Source organism: Galeopterus variegatus, unplaced genomic scaffold, assembly GCF_000696425.1.
Source record: "Galeopterus variegatus unplaced genomic scaffold, G_variegatus-3.0.2 Scaffold242, whole genome shotgun sequence".
NCBI lineage: Eukaryota > Metazoa > Chordata > Mammalia > Dermoptera > Cynocephalidae > Galeopterus > Galeopterus variegatus.
Genome location: NW_007726353.1, coordinates 679,738 through 698,601, shown reverse-complemented (window position 1 = coordinate 698,601; position 18,864 = coordinate 679,738). Strand labels below are relative to the sequence as shown.

Below are 18,864 nucleotides of genomic sequence, written 5' to 3'. Positions count from 1 at the left end.
CCCCCCCCGGGGGGGGGGGGGATTAATGAGTGAGTTCTCGCTCTATTAGTTCCCGTGAGAGCTCATTGCTTAAAAAGACCTTGGCACCTTCTCTCTCTTTCTTGCTTCCTCTCACCATGTGATCTGCTTGTACCTGCCAGCTGCCTGCCACTTTCCACCATGAGTAGAAGCAGCCTGAGGCCCATGCCAGATGCAGCTGTCCCATAGTCGTAAGCCAAATAAACCTCTGTTCTTTATAAGTTACCCAGTTTATTTATAAGGTATTCTGTTATAGCAACATAAAATGGACTAAAACACCATCCCAGCAGATTTTGCCAGGGTATCAAAAGAGTCAGTGAGAAATCTGAGGTGGTGAGGATGGTCAATATATTTAATGCTATTAATTGCTTTAACATGGGTCCAGGCACAAATGTCTGTGTTATCATCTACACTCCCAGGACATTTTTAGAGAAGTGAGTAGCCCCTTTCAAATTGATTTGTTCTCCTTTAACTTACTGGAGTGTCACATGAGATAGCTGTTAAATGGTATATTTGCTAAACACTCAGGCAGTGTGAGGCAGAAGGGCGGGCCTTGTGACTGTAGTTAGGAGGTCTGAGTTTGAGTCCCAGCTCTGCCATTTCAGACTGTGCTTCTTAGCCAAGTCATTTCACTTTTTGGAGCCAATACTCACCTCCCAAGGTTGTTGCAGGACTCAAAAATTACCAGAGTGGTAAAAGCACTTTGTTTTTTTTTTTTTTTTTCCTTTTTTTTTGTGTGTGTGTCTTTTTTTTTTTTTCATGTCCAGCAACGGATCGCAACCCTCAGTGTCGCGCCCGTACCGGACCGGGACCGGCAACGGGATCACAACCCTCGGTGCCGCGCCCGCACCTTGCTCAGCCAGTGAGCGGGAACCGGTCTGTATGTGGGATCTGAACCCTCGGCGGGAGCGCCACCGCGCTCCCAAGCGGTGCACTGTAGCAGTGCGCCACCCGGCCGGCCCCAGTAAAAGCACTTTGTAAACCAGAAACTTTCTTACAAGTGTCAGTTGTTACTACTAGGTCCCATGGTGGGGACCTAGTAAAAAACAGTAAAATAAATAAAACTTTTAAGGCTTACAGTCCAACAGTCCAAAGGGAGGACACAATCTCCATAGGCTTAACCCAGGAACACATCTGCAGAGCACTGAGAACTTTTTGTGTCAAGGGCTCCCCCGTGAGGAGGGTTGGTTCCAGGCAGTTGGTGTAATTCAGGAAGACTTTTTGGAAGAGAAGAGCACACACTTAGTCCACTTAGCCCTGAGTAAAGCTGAGCTCCTACAGAGGCTTTTTTGAAAAGGCCCCAAATGCAGCCCAATGACAAGCTGGATAACAACTGCAGGGAAATCATGGGCTGTACTTGTGTGGAATCCAGACTCCACTGGGAGCAGTGTGAGTCCCCACCAAGAAGCGGTCCCAACCCACTGCCTGAATTGCTGCTTCCCAGCTGCAGTGTACACAATTTTCCTGTCTCCCAGACATGAAGCCAAGATGGGACCCAGAGAGAACTGCAGGACAGAGTTTGGGACATCATCCTAACATGTCCAGTCCCTTCTCCCCACTTAGTAGAACTGTTTTTCTCTCTTTTCTACCCCTCCTTCCTTCCCTCTGAAGGGAAGGACAGCTTAAAAGCTCTAGAAAGATAAACCCTCCCTCTCAGGGTTGCTAAGAAACGAGAATATGTTTCTCAAACACAGGTATATATAAAGTTCACCAAATGGTTTTATTATCATGATTTATCATTAGGCTGGTCCCTTTCTCTCCCTATACCTCAGTTTGCCCGTGTACTTCCAGGAAATTAGACTAAGTGATATCCAAGGATCTTTCCCCTTTAAGAGCTGTCCCCAGCTCCCTGACCTGTTGGTCACTAATGGTCCTCTGCCACCTCCATCTTCTGAGCTATACCTGGGCCTGGTGCACGTTCCTTAGAAGACCGAAGCCTTTGTCATCACCCACAAAGCAAGGGGAAGATCTGCGCCTGGCTAAAATACAGTGCCTAACACTAATGGGCCCTCAGTAAATACTTACAGAATGAACGAACAAATGAACAAAAGGAAGAAATGGATGTGCTGTTTCCACCCCACCATGCTGTCTCTCTGAGATGTTCAAACTGTACTAATTTACTGCTATTATTTCTAAAAGATATCACCCCAGCTCTCTGGGGACTAAGAGGTATGCCCATCCCTGCTGGTGACTGCAAGGCAGGTGTTACTAAACAAACTTGGAGAAAGGATGCTGTGGAGGAAGGAAGTGTGAGCCATGGGGACTGGGGCAGTCTAAGGAGGCTTTCTGCAGAAAGGCTTCGAACTGGGTGGGGAGTGCTCCAAGCAGGCAGCCCCAGAGGCTGAAATTGAGGCACCACAGTGGTAGAGGAGGGGGTAGTGTTGGACAGAACTTCCTGGGCAGCCTTCACAGTGGGTTCTATGGAAGGTTGGGCCTGGTATACTGGTGAAACCACCTCCTCCCTCCCTGCCCCCACACTTCCCCAACTATCACCTCCACTTCTGGGGCAGCCCTGGGCTTGGAACTAACCCAAGTTGTTGGAAGGACAATGCCTACCAGGGCCATGTTGAGGGTCAGGTTGGGGGGAGGCTGTGAAATTGTCTTAAGGTACTTATGCACATCAGGCTTCTATTACAACCTCAGCGGTCTCCTTCCCAATATGGAAGACCCTAAACCTGGAGAGGTGAGGGCAATGCCTCCAACTCAAGGGGTAGGCAGGGAGCTGGGAGGGAGAAGGACCTTGGAGCAGAGAATGCTGGAGTCTGAGGTCCTCAGAGGCAAGAGGGCCCTCCTACTCTTCAGAGGGACAGAAGCTCTCTGAAGCCATGTCCCAGGTTGCTGCACACTTCTGCTTGCACACCTCCCTCCTGAGAAGTGAGCACAGTCATCCAGGCTGCATGGCTGGACAGCTCTGGTGGGCCCAGGGTCTCCGCATGTTGTCCTGGGTCTCTGCCCACTGCCCTCCAGGACCCTGGGACAAACTCAATCCCTCTTCCACATAAACACCTGCTGGATGCTTGAAGGCAGCACCCCCGAAACAGACTGGCCACAGCATTTTGCTGTTCACAAGAGCTATCACATTCGATCCTCACAGCTCTTCTGTGGGGCATATGTTGTTGTTTCTATTTTAGAGAAGGGGCAATAGGCTTGGACAGAATAAGTGCCTTGTCCAAGGTCACACAGAATTTCAGTGTACATTTTCGTCAACCTTGTCTTCCCCTGTCATATTCCCTTGAACCTTGTCTTCTTCAAGCCAAAGGAAGTCTAACTTCAGTTCCTCTTACTGCCTAAGGGTGTCTGTGGCTTTCTCCTCAATGGGCCAGGAAGGAAGATCCTGCCTTCTGGGCCAGGAGGGGACCAGAAGCTGAAATAGGAACTCTTTCTTGGGAGAGAGTAAGGAAAAGATGGGCTCTATCAGACTATAGTAGTTGCCAGATGCCTGGTGAGAATTGGGAAAACAGTAGCTCATTCCAGGAGGGGTGGGGGATGGGGGTTCTTTCCTGGCATAGGAGGGGATAGGGAGTCCCCAGAAAGAGGCCACTCTGTATCAGTGGAGTAACTGGGTACAGGCCCAGAGGGGGAAGGAGCAGGAAGCTGGTTCTGATAAGGCACTTGAAATGATACTTGGTAAGGCTAGAAAATGCTTTTGTGGTGCAGATGCAGGAACTGAGACCCAGAGAGGAGCAGGGGCTTTCCCAGAGACACACAGCAGGACAGAAGGAGCCCAGGTCTCCTGACCCTGGACAACACTCCACTGCCACCTGGAGCTCCCGTCGGGGAGGCTTGGCCTGGGCTGTGCAGTGGAAGAGGACACATACTCTCTTAGGTCCTCAGGGCTCCTGCTAAGCTTCAGAGAAGGAGCCTTGTTTGAGCCCTTCTGGAACCACTTACAACACTCAGGACACAATGGCAGGGAACAGCACCTGTCCTGTAGTGTGCAGTGCTGTAGGGTTACAGCATGCCATCAGAGAGGGCAGGACTAACCCAAGGTTACACAGCAAATGCTAGGACCTTGTTCTCCCTTGTTCTCGGCCCCAGCAGAGCCTCCTGCAAGAACATGGTTTTTCTAGCTCAGACTGAGAGCAGTAGAAAGAAGGTACAGGTATTTGAGGGATCCGGGCTCTCTCTGGCTTCCCCTAACCCTTTCACCTGCCTCCCATCCCACACCCACCCAGGGACTCTGCAGATGAGCTGGGAACTTCTGAAGTTTCTTCTGACATCTATATTTCCCACAGTGTAAGATTCTGCGCTTTTCACTCTTCACCAAATAAGCTCCTGCCCATCCTATAAAACCCAGCTCAGAGGTACAGAAAATGACCATGTACAAAGCCACAGAGGAAGTCACGTCAAATTCCAAAGAATCTTACAGACCATGATCTCTGACCACAATGCAACATAATTAGAAGTCAACAAGAAAAACATAAACCTCCCATAGGCTGAGAAACTAAAAATCACGCTTTTAAATCATCCAAGAGTTAAAGAAGAAATTACAGTGAAATTTATGAAATACTTAGAACTGAATGATAAGGAAAGCACAAGCAGTTTCTAAGTCGTTTTCTCTGTGACGTCGGCCCTGACCCCACATTGCTCCTCCAGTTGCCTCTTTACCCTCCTCCATCCAACTCTGAGCCCAGGAGGCCAACCTGCATGGGCGGCAGCAACAAGTTCCCTTGTCCTTGACTTCTGGTAGGATTCAGCTAATGGGGAAACCTGGCCAGGGATCAGAGGGATGGCGGGGGGTGAGGTCCCTTATTTACCCCTAGTCCTTCCCTGTATGATTGCTGTGGGCTGGGTATGCCCCTTGACCTTAGCCCCAGTAGCCCCCTCCTCATAGCTCCCACTTCTACCACTCCCTCCCCACACTCCGTCAGTCTAGGGTTGACAGCTACTCCCTGCTCTTATACCAGCACTTTGGTGATACACTATCCATGTTGTTTCCCTATATCCTGACTACACTTATAAATAGTGCCTTCATCAAACTCTTCTCAAAATACCCAGTCTGGGTGTTCCGTGTGTTTCCTGCAGATAACCCCACTCTTGCAAAGTGCTCAGCCATCAGTCCATAACCACATTCTCACTTCTGGATGACTGAGCTCTGCCTTGCCTTTTCTGTGTATGTTGTCCCCTCTGCTGACTTGTCAGCACATGATGTCAGTGACAGGGTCAGCTTCATCATCCAATCCCCTGCTCTCAGTGCACACAGTCATGTTCAATAAAAGGTATTGATTAGAATATCAAATAAATGAAGTAGATTTGAATTCCCTCTATATGCAAATATTTGTTTATAAGGGATTCAGGCCAAAGTTAAGACTCAGACATAAAAATACAGAGCACTTTACACTGGGGTAAAAATAGGTGCTCGACAAAAGAATACATCCTCAGTTCTATGAGCTGGAATTCTTAAGGATCCAGTGTGCTCTCACGCCATCGAGCAAGCAGAAGATCCACACCCAAGTGGAGCCCAGTGGGGAATTTGTGCCATAGTAAATGCCCACCTCCAGCCCCCAGCTCTCTCCTACTGCACCTGCTCACCTCCCACCCCTCTCCAGGGCGACTTGTGCAGCCCAGCTGTCTGTCTTTGCCCTCCTAGCCCAGAAGGCCTCCAATCTTCCCTTCCATCCCAGACAGAGCCGGCCACCTGGTCCCTGGGCCTGGGGACCACAGTGTGCATTGAATGCTGGGGTGGGATATCTGTCTATGGTCAGGGTAGGAACTCAGAAAAGTAGGGAGAGTGATTAGGTCTTGAAGGGTTTGATTGGAAGGATGGAGGGAAAGAAAGTAGTCCAAAGTGGGACCAGTGGGACAAAGGTTGGAGGTGGGAAATGGGGTGACTCTGGGTGAGGAGGGAGGAGTCAGCCCAGCCTGACCAAGTCTTCCCTCAGTCTGTTCTTTGAGCACTCTTCAGAGCCAGTCCTCTCAGGGGTGAAGGACTGAGCTCATGATTTCCACGCATTCATTCATTCACGCATTCATTCATTTATTCATTCATTCATTTATCGAGTTTTCAGTGCCTGCTATGTGCCCTCACTGTGCCTGCTATCCTCAGCCCCCGGAGCTGAGGATATGGGAGTGGATAGACAGCCCCAGTCCCTTACTGAGTTTAGGAATGAGTGAGACGCAGATCATTCTAGGAGGGCAAGGAAACCACCATATATCTAGCATCATTTTTGTTTCTGCTGCAGACAGAAGTCCCCATTTTACAGTCTAGAGGTTCGAGGAGACACGAGAGGGCGGGCTGCTCAGTTACTATTTTGCCCAACGGGAAGGCGGGAGTAAGTGTGTCTGTGTACTGGGGTGGGGAGGGAGTCCCCTTTCCCCGCCCCCTCCCCGCCCCGTGGCCGCAGCGTGGCGGGGCCAGAGCCGGGGCCGGGGCGGAGCTGGCGTCGACTCCAGGGGTGGAGGGCGGCTGCGGGGCCGGCAAGCCAGGCAGACGGACAGACCGACAGGCGAGAGAACACGCACGGCAAGAGGACTGGCAGAAGGAGGGTGATCCAGCGGGCTGGGGATGTGACCCCGCGGCCAGAGGAGAACTCGAGCTGTCCCGCCCAAGCGGACCCCGTGAGTGCGCGCCCGCGCCCCCCGCGCCCCTGCCGCGCACACGGAAGCACGAGCCTTGCTTCCACTTTCATTTCTTCGGCTGTCCCGGCGTGGCACCGTCCGGAGACACCCCGGCCAGAAGGCAGGCTGGCCACAGTCCTCAGTCCGGGGTGGAGGCTCAGAGCGGCGAAAGTCGAGGTTGGGGGTGGGGGGTGAGGGGGCGTGTCTTCGGGAGCGGAAATGTCAGGCCGGCTCCTCTGGGTCCTACGACCTGTCTAGGCCTGACAGCTGGGGCGGGGGCGAGGACGTCGGGGATGCAGGGAGAGGCCAGGGCGGGGGCGGAGGACGGAAGGAGGGAGGCGGGGCGTGGGCGGCCAAGCACCACGCGGAGAGCGTGGAGTCTTCGCCTCTTCTTTTCTCTCGGATCTCTGTCCTGGAGGGCTTCCCAGGATGGATTCTGGGTTCGAACTGGGGCCATCCTCTGGCTGAGATCTGGGCCCAAGGAGTGGCAGGTGTGGCCTTGGCAGGGGGCTAAATGTCAGAAACAGGCAGGGTCACCCTGGTGTCTTCATTTGGGAAGACTAGATGCCCACCCAGGGAGTGAGTAAGCCACTGGCCATTCTAGGGTAAAAGGACACCCAGTATTAGGAAATGGGGGATAAGGAGGGGTACAGCAGTGGTTCAGGGAGGGGGACAGAGGTTCTATGAGAGACAGAAATTCAGTGAGGGCATGGAGGTGGGGAGTGAAGAGAGATAAAAGGCATGGATAGAAGGGCACCTGCCCTATGCCCACTCCCAAGCTTACATTTTCCTGGGGAAAGAACCAGTCCCTGAAGTTCTACAGCAGGAAGGTGAGACTCTAGCTCACTGGTCAGAACACTCAAGTTGCTCTGAGGGGGTCAGAATGTGGGGGCAGGAAGCAAGTTTGTCTGTTTGATGGGGAAAATGCTTCCCTATCTCCACCAGACCAGTGACCAGGCAGTGCAAGAAAATGGTTATTTACTCCTTGTCATGGCCTGAGTCCCACCTCATCCCAGTTTTCAGTTCTGCCTGTAACTTGCTATGTGAAGGCAGGCTCCTTAAGTCCTCTTTCTGGGCCTCAGTTTCCCCCTCTATATAAGTGGGTTGGGCCAGTTGATTTCTCAGGGCTATTTCAAGTCTAAGATTGTTGGATCTAAGCTTTCCTTAACACCTGAGCAATGACTTTGGACCAGGCCCATCCTAAGCTAGGGGTGGAGTGGGGACAGCAATGGCCAAAGAGCAGCCTCTGCCCAAGGAGAAGGGGATCTGGGTTCAGTAGAGGAGGCAGCATTCAGTAGGACCAGTGTAAAAAAACACACAGAGCCAGGAGGGTGGGGGACCTGTTCAGGGATCAGGAGGAAACCCAGGGTGGTTAGTGTAGGGAGGTGGGAAGGGGGAGCAGGAAAGGTGGGGTGAGGTGTGGAATGCCAGGATGAGGGTCTATTTGTAAATGTCCGTAAAGGGGGCCATGCAAAGGTGGAGAACCCAGGAACCCTACCTCATTACAATGTGAATGATTTTGGAAGCACCTGCCCCGAGCAGAGTTTAAAATGGAGACAGCAAGTGAAGCGCAGAAGCCTTCTCTTTGCTCAGGAAGCTCAGGACCCACCCTAGCGATTTCTTTGGGTGAGAAGTTGATGAGTCAGTATGGATGAAATGACCTTCTGCATCTCTGAGTTTTGTCTGTGGCTGTATTCAAGCCTCAGTGTAGGGCTGGGATCAGGGCTCAAACTGAGCAGGGTCAGGACCAGGTCAGAGTTCAACCTGGATCCAGAGCTAAGTGTTTAACGTATACTCAGCCTTAGTGCCCAATCTGGGGTCAGGGTCAGTGTTCAGTGTGTGGCTAAATTCCATTCTCAGCAGGTACCTGGGTTGGCATTTCCCGATAGCTCACACACTCACAGGGGAGCTGACATGACTACCCTGAGAGTCTTAGAAACCTGGCTGCATCAGAGTGACCCAGGATTTGTATGAGCCAAATCCATGATACTACAGTGGTCACCCAGTAAGCCTGTGGTGGGCCTTGGACTAGAACCCAGGACTCCGCCTCTGGGCCTGGAGTTTGGATAGCTGTCCCCGAACTCCGTTCCAAATTTGGGATCCTTCAGTTCTAAGCGGCAAAGCAAATACGTCTGAGCTCTAGCTGGGGCCAGCTGGATGGATCTGACTGTATTCTCCAACCTCCCAGTGCCAGGCACATAGTAGGTGCTCTAGGAACATCTACTGAGTGTCATGGGGAGGGGCCAGTGACTTGTTCAGTTTGGGGCTGGAGGAGGCTGGCTTGGGAGAAGGATCTCCAGCCACTGTCAGGAGCACCAGCACCCTTCTGGGCCTGCCGCCCTCCCCCTCCTCCAGCGCCTGCAGCTACACTCAGAGGCTGCCCAGCTGGCCACGTGAGAGCCCTTTCCTCTTTCTGGGCAACAGAAAAAAAGGAAAGGACATTTTTGGTAGAAAAGTCCCTCCTGCTCCCTGGGAATCCCCGGTGGCCGGATGGACTGCGGGATATCCCAGAGGAAGCCGAAGGCCAAGGCCCTCCCCCTGCCCCCAGTACAATGCAACTGGGCTGTCCCACCCTGCACCAGCTGGCATGTGGGGCTCTCAGATGTCATCTCATCCGGCCCTTGTCTCCTAGTGGGCCGCAGGGCCCCTCTCCAACCTCTCTAATGTCAACACCAAGTCTGACGAGCACCTGTTTGGAGCCCAAGCCCAGACCTCCTGAGATGTAATGAAAACACCAAGGAAACAAAGCCAGATGGGAGGGCTGCGGGGGCTTAGCAGAACTTAGCAAGGTAGCCTGGAAAGGGGGCTCTGGACACAGGAGATGAGGATTTAGATTCTAGGCAGAGGATGCAGAGTTGACCCAAGGCTGAGAGGCGAGAGGGAAGTCAAAGCCTGTTTGATTAGGCCCTGACCACCGTACCCCTCCTCATGTTCTTGTCCCTGGCAGGGCATCCTCAAGTCCGTGCCCCTGGACACCCGGCTTCTGCCCGACCTGGCTATGGCGCTGTGCCTGAAGCAGGTGTTTGCCAAGGACAAGACGTTCCGGCCCCGGAAGCGCTTCGAGCCAGGTACGCAGCGCTTTGAGCTGTACAAGAAGGCACAGGCGTCGCTTAAGTCGGGCCTGGACCTGCGCAGTGTGGTGAGGCTGCCACCCGGCGAGAACATCGACGACTGGATCGCCGTGCACGTGGTGGACTTCTTCAACCGCATCAACCTCATCTACGGCACCATGGCTGAGCGCTGCAGCGAGACCAGCTGCCCGGTCATGGCCGGCGGGCCCCGCTACGAGTACCGCTGGCAGGACGAGCGCCAGTACCGGCGGCCGGCCAAGCTCTCGGCGCCACGCTACATGGCGCTGCTCATGGACTGGATCGAGGGCCTCATCAACGACGAGGACGTCTTTCCCACGCGTGTTGGTGAGTGCGCCTGGCCCGCAGGCAGGCCTGGGCCAGGGAGGGAGGGAGACACCGGGAGCCCTTTCCGCAGACGAGCCATTTAGTTTTGTAGAAGAGGAAACTGAGGCCGAGACAGGCTAAGTGTCTTGCTCAAGGTCAAGCATTTGACCAGGACTGCCTGACTCCCAATTTGGAGCTCTTCTTGTCTGAAGCTTGAGTGTCACCAGGGACCACTCTGGCAAGACCACAGACACTATGACTCTCAGAACCTCCCAGAACAGGTGCCCCAAGGTATTCATAGCAGGTCCCAGTGCTTGGGCTGATTTGACCTCCAGTCTCCGGGGAGCTCCCCCTCACTCTGGCCACAAGAAAGGGAAGGGGTTGGCCGTGGGGTGGAGGTGGTGGCAGGCAGATGGTATCTTCACCTCAGACTGGGGCTCTGAGGGCAAAAATTTTCCTTGTCAGGCCCGGCCATGGGGCCTTTTCTTATTGCAGCTGGGCAGCCTCAGCCAGTGAGGATGGGGAGGAGAGATGGGTGATGTCACCCTGGCCCTGCTTCCCCACCCAAGGGCAGCAGGAGGAGGGTTTTGGTCGGGGAGCTGAGCAGCTATGACACCGTGTTTCATCATAGCAGCCCCACCTGCACCCTAGGCCCCAGCTTCCACCTGGCCTCATGTTCATCCCTGCTAAGGCTATAGGAATCAGAGATGGGTGGGGCAGGGTGGTCAAGCCCAAAGGAGAAAAGTCTGAATGCTGAGGGAATCTGGGCACTGAGTCACAATTCAATGCCCATGGCTCCTCCCCAGCCCGTGGCCTTCCATTTCCTGCACTATCATGTCTAAGAATGAGCACCTTCATTTTACATAGGAAGAAACTGAGGCCAAAAGGAAAGTGCACTGAATTGGGACAGGCTCAAAACTGGAACTCAGGTCACTTGGAGCCCAGGACCCCAAGTCTAGATGGGCAGGATAAGTCTGAGGGGCCTGGTCTGCACCTGGAAGGGCTCACAAGGAGGCAGGCCTCAACCCCACCTGAGAGCAGCAAGGAAGAAAAAGGGTCTATGAGCTGGGTGGGTCAGTATAGACCTGAATCTGGGCCCTTATTCCCTCTAGACTTACCTCCCTAGGCCTGTGAGACCCCAGCCTTTAACCCTGGGATGACTCTGCTACAGCAAAGAAGGCATAAGTTACCAAGAGCTCCGCCCTGAGTGTGGGGGGATGTACAGAAACTGCTTACTGCAGGCAGGGTACAGTGCAGAGAGGGTGTGAATCCTGTCTCCAGTCTGTACTAATTAACGCTTATGTTGCTTTGGGAAACTGACTTCACCCTTATATACCTCCGTTTTCTCATATGCAGAATGTCTGTCATACCAATCAGCAGAATTGTTGTCAGGACTAGAGGCAAAAGGCAAAGGGACCAGTTCATAGACGGAAGGTCCTTTGTATTATTGAATATTTGAAAGAATGGGATATATATGAACTAATTCTTGAAGAATTAGTAATTTTCAGGATTGGAAGTCAGGCCCGCTGTGTGAATGCTGAAAAGAGGAGGGACTCAGAGTGGGGCTGGAGAGGGAGATCAGGATCCGATTAAGAAAGGCCTTGAGCAGTGCCATGCTGGGAAGTCAGGCTTAATCCTGAAGGCCGAGGTTTTTAAAAACAGACCCAGACATTGGTGAACTCCCCTTGGAATTGCATACAAAGGTATGATGTGAGCATCTCTGCGGATGCACATATTTGGCAGGAGAGTTTGGGCCATAACTTTCATCATAGTCTAAAGAGGGTTGGTCAGTGATCCCCAACAAGGTTGCAAAGCCCTGCTTTTAGGCTATGAGAAAATGTGGAAGATGATTTATGTTTCAGGAAGGGAAGTCACAGTCAGATTTGTGTTTCATTAAAAAGAAAAATATGGAAGAAAGTGAAACCACTCTGTCTCCCAGAGGGAAGTGTGCTGAGAAGTGTGTGCTGGGGAAAAAGCCATCCTGGACAAAGGCTGCCTGTGTGTGGGAGGGCAGGGTTGGGCAGAGTTTTGTCACCAGAGTGCTTATCCCCCTTCTGCCCCTCCCCACCCTCTAGGAGTTCCCTTCCCCAAGAACTTCCAGCAGGTCTGCACCAAGATCCTGACCCGCCTCTTTCGAGTCTTTGTCCATGTCTACATCCACCACTTCGACAGCATCCTCAGCATGGGGGCAGAGGCGCATGTCAACACCTGCTACAAGCACTTCTACTACTTCATCCGCGAGTTCAGCCTGGTGGACCAGAGGGAGCTGGAGCCACTGGTGAGGCCAAGTCCCCACTGCCCTTCCCCACCAAAGCTAGGCTCTGTGAGTTTTCAGATCCAAAGGCTACCTGCTTTAAGAAACTCCAATACCCAAGTGGATAAACTAGGGGAAGGCAATTCATTTAACAGCGGATTCTGTACTTTAATAGAGAATTCATTCAAGTGTCAGTTTGCAAGCCCAAATCTGTAGCCTAGAGTTGGGGTTAGGGGGCAGAAGGGACCAGGTGCAAGCAGAATAGCTGCTAGGCCCTGTGACTTGGGAAGGGGCTGCCTGACAGGCTGAGCTCTGACCGACCCCTTCCCACCTTGTATCTCTGCAGAGGGAGATGACAGAGCGGATCTGTAACTGAGCCCAGGCCTGGACATTGTTGCCTGTCAGATGGACCATCTGAAGACAGGGTGGTGGGGGAGGGGACCCTCAGGAGCCTGGTGGTAGAAGAGTCTGAAGGCCCTGGGAACCCTCCACACACCCAAAGCCTCTGGACTTCTGGTTCTCAGGAGTCTGCTTATATGTCCCCCTGACTCCTTGTGAACGGAGAAGGGGAAGGCTTCAAGGTGGGCAAACAGGGAGAAAGGAGGAGTTAAACCTCTGGCATGAAGTCTGGGAGTAGGGTAGCCAGAAGATTTCTTCTCTGATACTTTACCCTTCCATGGTGGTTCCCAAGCCTATTTGGGGAATCGGATGTGGCTGAGGTAATGTCAAGAAAGGTGCGAGGGAGTGAGCAGCCTGTGCATGAGTGAGCACAGATGCCTCTGTGTGCATGTGTGTGTGTGTGTCTGTAAGAACTAGCTGCCTTAGACCCTCTCTGGCACATGGTAGGCTCTCTATAAATGTTGGATGGATAGATGGATGGATGGATGGATAAACAGGTAAAAAGACTGAGACCATCAGACCATGACCACTGTAGCAGTGGTGACAGGTCAGTGTCCCTGCTCAGTGTATCTGACCACATGTGTAAGTGCACAAAATGTGGTTGTAGATGGAGTCCCATGTTTGAACTTTCCAGGCTACCATCTTCCATCATCATGAGTCTTGGAGAGCTGGGGGAGGTAGGAAGGGGAGACTTGCCCTGAGTTCCTAAACCCCTGGCCCACCACAGACACAGGTTCTTTTTTTTTTTTTTGTCTGTCCTTTTTGAGACCGGCCGCACCGCGCTCAGCCAGTGAGTGCTGTGAGCGCACTGGTCATCTGTACATAGGATCCGAACCCGCAGCGGGAGCGCTGCTGCGCTCCCAGCGCCGCACTCTCCCGAGTGCGCCACGGGCTCAGCCCCAGACACAGGTTCTGATTTGCTCAGCCACGGATGCCCATGAGCTATCATTTCACTCATCCCTCCACCTCCAAAAGGGACTGATTATAGACAGCATCCTGGGGATTGGGTATGATTCCTTATGTCCACAAAGGTTCCTTGCCCTTAAATTTGGAATCATGTACTCCAATCTAGCTCCCAGAATCTACAGACTTGGCTCCTAGGATCTGAAGCCCAGCACAAAATAATCCTCCAGCCCAAAGAGCTAGTGGAATTTGAAATGGGAACTCTGGAGTTTTGTCTCCCATCCCAGGACTTCAAAGATCATGTAGCTGGTGAATGGACTTTTCCAGCTTGGAGAGACCCCATCCTAAAAGTACCTTCATCCCTCCCAACCATCCCTGAGACATTCCAGCTTAGCTGGATCTCAGAACACAGCTATCCATAGAGACCAGGATGTTCATTCAGCACTCCATTATTCAGTACCTCCATGTCCAGACCCAGATAGGTAAACTGAGGCAGGAACTGAGTTCTGCCCTCCCAGAGCCTCCTCTCTGGGAGGCCAGGATGAAGAGCCAAAAGGGACCTAAGAATCATCCAGTCTCACTCTCTTAATGTACATAGGAGGAAACTGAAGCCAAAAGAAGAGGAGGGAGAACCTGTCCAAGGCCTCACAGTGAGGTTTTTGTGGAGCTGGAGTAGAAACCAGGGATTCTGACTCCCACCACAGGGCCCATTGACTGCTACACAGAAATGCACATGGAAAAAGGGTTTGAGAGACCCTCCCCAGGACACAACTGTTCCTGCTTTCAGCAAGGATTTCTAGCCTGATGCCAGAGTGTCTCACTGCCCCTGGGATTGGCCAGGGTTGTCTGCTGAGCCAAGCCTCCAAAATCATGCCCCTCTCAATGGCCTAGAAGCTGCCTGCCCTCTGGAGAAACAGATGGTGATCTTGGGGCCCGCCAGCTGGGCCTGAGACTGCTGCCTCTGCTGCCTCCAGAGAAGTTCCCAAGAGAAAAAATGCTTGCCTGGCAGCTTTGCCAGAGGGTCTGGAGTAAGGGGAGTTAGAGCTTCCCCTAGGGTGGACTGTGGCTTACAAGATGGATTCTAGGCTTTGGCAAGGACTGATTGTGGAGAGGGGAAGTGGGAAAATTTATTTTTGTGAAACAGAGGGAAGATTTTATTGTTATTTTTGGTAAAATAAAGGAGGCAAACTAAAGCAGCCACTGGTGGGAAGCTGTGGTCTGGGTGCCACATGGCTCCTGGCAAACTGTGGAAGGAGCTGAGCCAGAATGGGGCTGAGAAGATCTTTTGTCCTGAGATCCTGGACCACGTGGAAGGCTAGCTGGTGTGGTCATGTCTGGCCCATCTCTGCAGGGTGGGGACACCAAGTTTCTCCCAGGGCTCTGGGAATTCTAGACCAGACTAAGCTAGGACCCTTGGGGTGGGGAGAGCTGGTCCTTGCCTTCTGGGAACTCAAGCTGATGGGGAATCTCTCCTTGTTTCAGTTCAGGTCACTTAGCACTGGCTATTCTCACCCCATCCCCATAATCTGGGTGGTTTTGGGAGCTAATGGGTAAAAGGACAGCGTAAAAATATAGTCCCAACCCTAATTATAGAAGAAGAAGCTATTCTCAAGAGGAAGATGTTTGTTGCTGGCTGGAGCTCAAAGTGGGGGTGGAAGGACATGGGGCTAATTCCCATGGAAAAAGGATTTGAAAGGCCCTCTTCAAGACACAACTGTTTCCTGAGCTTACTTCCCAGGAGACACCTGAGTCTATTGGCTCCTGTCTTGCTGTCATTCCACTGCTCCTAACCCACAAGCTGCCCAGACAGGAGTTAAAAACTAGCTTGGTTCTTAAGAGTCAACTAAGGCCCACCTAGAGCCTCTTCCTGCAAGGAGCCAGCCTGGCTTTGTGCAGGGGCTCTACAGGGAGGCCTGAGTTCCAGTCCCAACCCAGCCACCAAGATTCCATGGCAAGTCCCTTCCCGGTCTAGACCTCAACTTCCCCATCTATTTCATGATCAGGAGTCAGAGTGAAGGGCTGATTGATCTCTAAGGTCCTTCATTACAGTCATTCACAGTACAGTAGTCCCCCTTATCAACCGTTTCACTTTCTGTGGTTTAACCCATGGTTAACTGCAGTCTGAAAATAGGTGAGTTCAGTACAACAAAATATATTGAGAGAGACCACATTCACATAACTTTTATTACACCATATTGTTATACCATTCTATTTTATTATTTTTGTTGTTAATCTCATACTGTCTCTAATTTCTAAACTTAATTTTATCATACGTATGTATGTAAGGAAAAAACATAGTATATATGGGCTTCAGTACTATCCACAGTTTAGGCATCCACTGGGGGTCCTGGAACTTATCCTCGGTGCATAAGGAGGGACTACTGTAGTAACAGTAATAGCTAATGCTTACTGTGTCTCAGGTACAGTTCTAAGAGCCTAACATATAATAGCTTGTTGAATCAAGTTCATTTTTGGCCAGCTGGCTGGCTTCCCTCTCAGCTCCAGTATTCCTCCCTCCTTTCATTGCTATAGGATCTGGAAGGCCCTCCACTCTGCTGCCCCTTCTTCTGACTCACCAGAAGAGGCCCAAGTCCAGCATTCTAAAGGGTGCTGTTTGCACACCTATGACAGATCACTCACTACCTCCTCAATCATTGGACAGCTCAGACTGTTAGAAAGTCCATGTTTTAGGTGCATGGTCATTTTGAAATACACTATGGCAGTGAGGGTAGGTTTAGCTAGATCTGTGTGGCCCAAGTCTTGCACCTTACATGGGAATGTCTGTAAATACATCAGGAAGCCAGCAAAAAGTTGCTTTGAGATATTCAGAGAGGAATGCTTAGAGAAGAATAAGCAGAGGTAAAAAAAAGAAAGGAAGAGGGCTGGCCCATGGCTCATTTGGGAGAGTGTGGTGCTGATAACACCAAGGCTACAGGTTTGAATCCCTATATAGGGATGGCCGGTTAGTCCACTTCGGAGAGTGTGGTGCTGACAACACCAAGTCAAGGGTTAAGGTCATCTTTAAAAAAAAAAAAAAAGGAAGAAAGAAGAAAAAGAGCTGGGGTCTCAGTGATGCAGAGAAAAGAGCCCCCACCCCAATAGGGCAAAACCTAGCAGGGGAGGGTCCTGGGAGAGGCAATGAATTGGAGGTAGAGTGGCAGCTTGGTTAGGAAGCCAGGCTAGGCTTTGTTTTCCTGTTGGCTCAAGACCATAACAATATTTGGAGCACAGGACGAAGGAGTAATCCATCCTCTCCACCCTGGGCATAGCATCCCCCTGTTGAGTAAAGGTTGCTCCACCACCCTTGTCACCCATGAACAGTGCAGCCTCTTTGATGTTTCCTGCTGCCACTCTCTCCACTATCTCCCAGGGAGTTATGGAATGTGTTGTGAAATGAGCCACAAGCGTGGCTGGACCTCCACCTGCTTTGGGAGAGCCCTCCCTCTGAGCCCCCCAGAACCCTCATCCGATGTTAACTGAACTTGGTTGCCATGTGGGGGGACATAGCAACTTTGAGAACCTGGATTGGAACAGAGGCCTGAGTGACTCAGGACCAGCTGGCTATTGAGACAGGGAACAGAGAGGTAAACAGACCAGCAAGGCCTCTGAGGACTTGAAGCTTGGGTGGGCCTGGAAGGTGATGTGTTGAAGAGGTCAGCATATATCAGGTCCTTCAGATTGGACTGAGGGGTTCTAGAAGGGCTTGAATACAGAAGCTTGGGAGAAGAACAGCCTTCACCCACGTTGGGAAATCTAGTGAAGTCCTGGATGTTCTCTGATGTTCCCAATCTCCTTCCATCCACAGATGTGAAGACTCAACCCAGAAGGGGAAAAGGAACAGGCTGACAACAATCCTGAGACAGGCAGGGAAGGGGTGTTTACTTCAGTCTCACAAAGTAGGAAACAGAGTCAGAACCTGAACTAAGTCCAAGTCAGCACTCTCATCCCCTCTCATGGCACCTGCAGCCTACCAAAGTGGGGAAGGAGGAGGCTGGTTGAGGTCTTGATCTATTTACAGTTGTTTTTCTCCAAGAAAAAAAAAAAATTTTAACTGCTGGGGTAATGTTTTACTCAAGTAAATATTAATGGTGAAATTCTAGGTACCCAGACCTTTAAAGAAATTTTACAAAATTAGCCCCCGTTTTATAAAAGACTAGCCGCATTTCCCCATTTAACGCACTTAAAAATTCCTTCCTGGCACGCAAAAGCGCCCAGTAAATATTAATTACACCTGCCGTACCTGGCCTCCTCCCGCCCGGTGCGTCCCTGACTTTCCGACCCTCCCCTGCCAAAAGAAAGCGTTGGTTTGAGCTAAGCCCTCCCCCGCAGCCAGTAGCCTCCCCGCCCCTCTCCTACTACGCCTGCGCGGTTTGCTCAGCTCACGCCCCCTCCTCGGATAGTCATCAGGGCGCGGGCGCAGCCCCGCCCCCTCACGCCCCTCGCGGGTCGGGCCCTCCTCCCGGGTCTAGCACCGCCTTTTCCGCGTTCTCAGCGGACCGATCTGCCGGTGGGGTGCGCACGACCGCTCCGCGGAGAGTCAGTGAAGATAAAAGCGAGGCAGCGAGGTATCCCTCCCAGCAGAATGGGGTAGGGGTCTGTGAGTGAGTTTGTGTGCTGGGGAGGGGTCAGTCAGGGCCTTGAGAGTGACCCGAGGTCACGACCTGCTCATGCTGCGGAAGGACAGCCGAAGGTGACGCTTTTTTAGGGCTGGCCTCAGGATTCCATCTGTGACCAGTCGGGCTTGGGTTGTGACAGTTCAGTCTGTGGCCGGTTTGAGACTCAGTCAGTTCCTCCCAGGGATCAGGGCCGAGGCTATGGCTGGTTCAGAGGCATTTATAAAATCTGTGTACTACATTATTGTAAAGGTAACTCATTTATTTTGCAATATTTAAAAGCTCCTGAAGTGCAGATGGCTGGCCAGTGGGAGAGGTAATAGGGTCAGGTGCTCTCTCTCTCCTTAGAGCTCCCAGCTACCTGTCAAACGGTCATTGGAAGATCAGAGACTTGCACAGGTGGCAGGAATGAAGTGCTGTTGGAAGTGCTTGACTGTGGGGTCAGGCATTCCTGGATTCAGATTTCATCTCTGCCACCTCCTTGCTATGTGTTCTCAGGCAAGTCATTTCCCCGCTAAGAGTTTCAGTTTCTCCTCTGTAAAATGGACATAATAGGGTAGTTGTGAAAGTTGAATAGGATATTATGTAAGTCACCTCGTATGGCATTGCCATGTAATGTGTGTTGTAATTTCATAGGAGGCAGGTCATTTTAGACTGGGGTATTTTAGAGAGGCCCTAAGGGAAGAATTGATGTGACTGTGACCTGGGCCTTGACGCCTCGGTG

The 18,864-nt window shown here is 51.8% G+C and overlaps 1 protein-coding gene across 1 annotated transcript; it reads left to right on the top strand.

Annotated features, from left to right (window-relative positions):
* Positions 1-7,374: 7,374 nt before the first annotated feature.
* Positions 7,375-12,765, top strand: MOB3C (MOB kinase activator 3C). Its single transcript, XM_008566455.1, has 4 exons — positions 7,375-7,406; positions 9,524-9,992; positions 12,047-12,249; positions 12,572-12,765. Exons 2-4 carry the CDS (start codon positions 9,575-9,577, stop codon positions 12,599-12,601), a joined length of 651 nt encoding a protein of 216 aa, XP_008564677.1. The 5' UTR covers positions 7,375-7,406; positions 9,524-9,574; the 3' UTR covers positions 12,602-12,765.
* Positions 12,766-18,864: the final 6,099 nt, after the last annotated feature.

Excerpts from the sequence above, each read along its gene's own strand:
- MOB3C (XM_008566455.1), top strand. The coding sequence starts at position 9,575 with ATGGCGCTGTGCCTGAAGCAGGTGTTTGCCAAGGACAAGACGTTCCGG. Across the intron at positions 9,993-12,046 it reads CGTCTTTCCCACGCGTGTTG|GAGTTCCCTTCCCCAAGAAC; the intron begins GTGAGTGCGCCT and ends CCCACCCTCTAG. Across the intron at positions 12,250-12,571 it reads AGAGGGAGCTGGAGCCACTG|AGGGAGATGACAGAGCGGAT; the intron begins GTGAGGCCAAGT and ends GTATCTCTGCAG.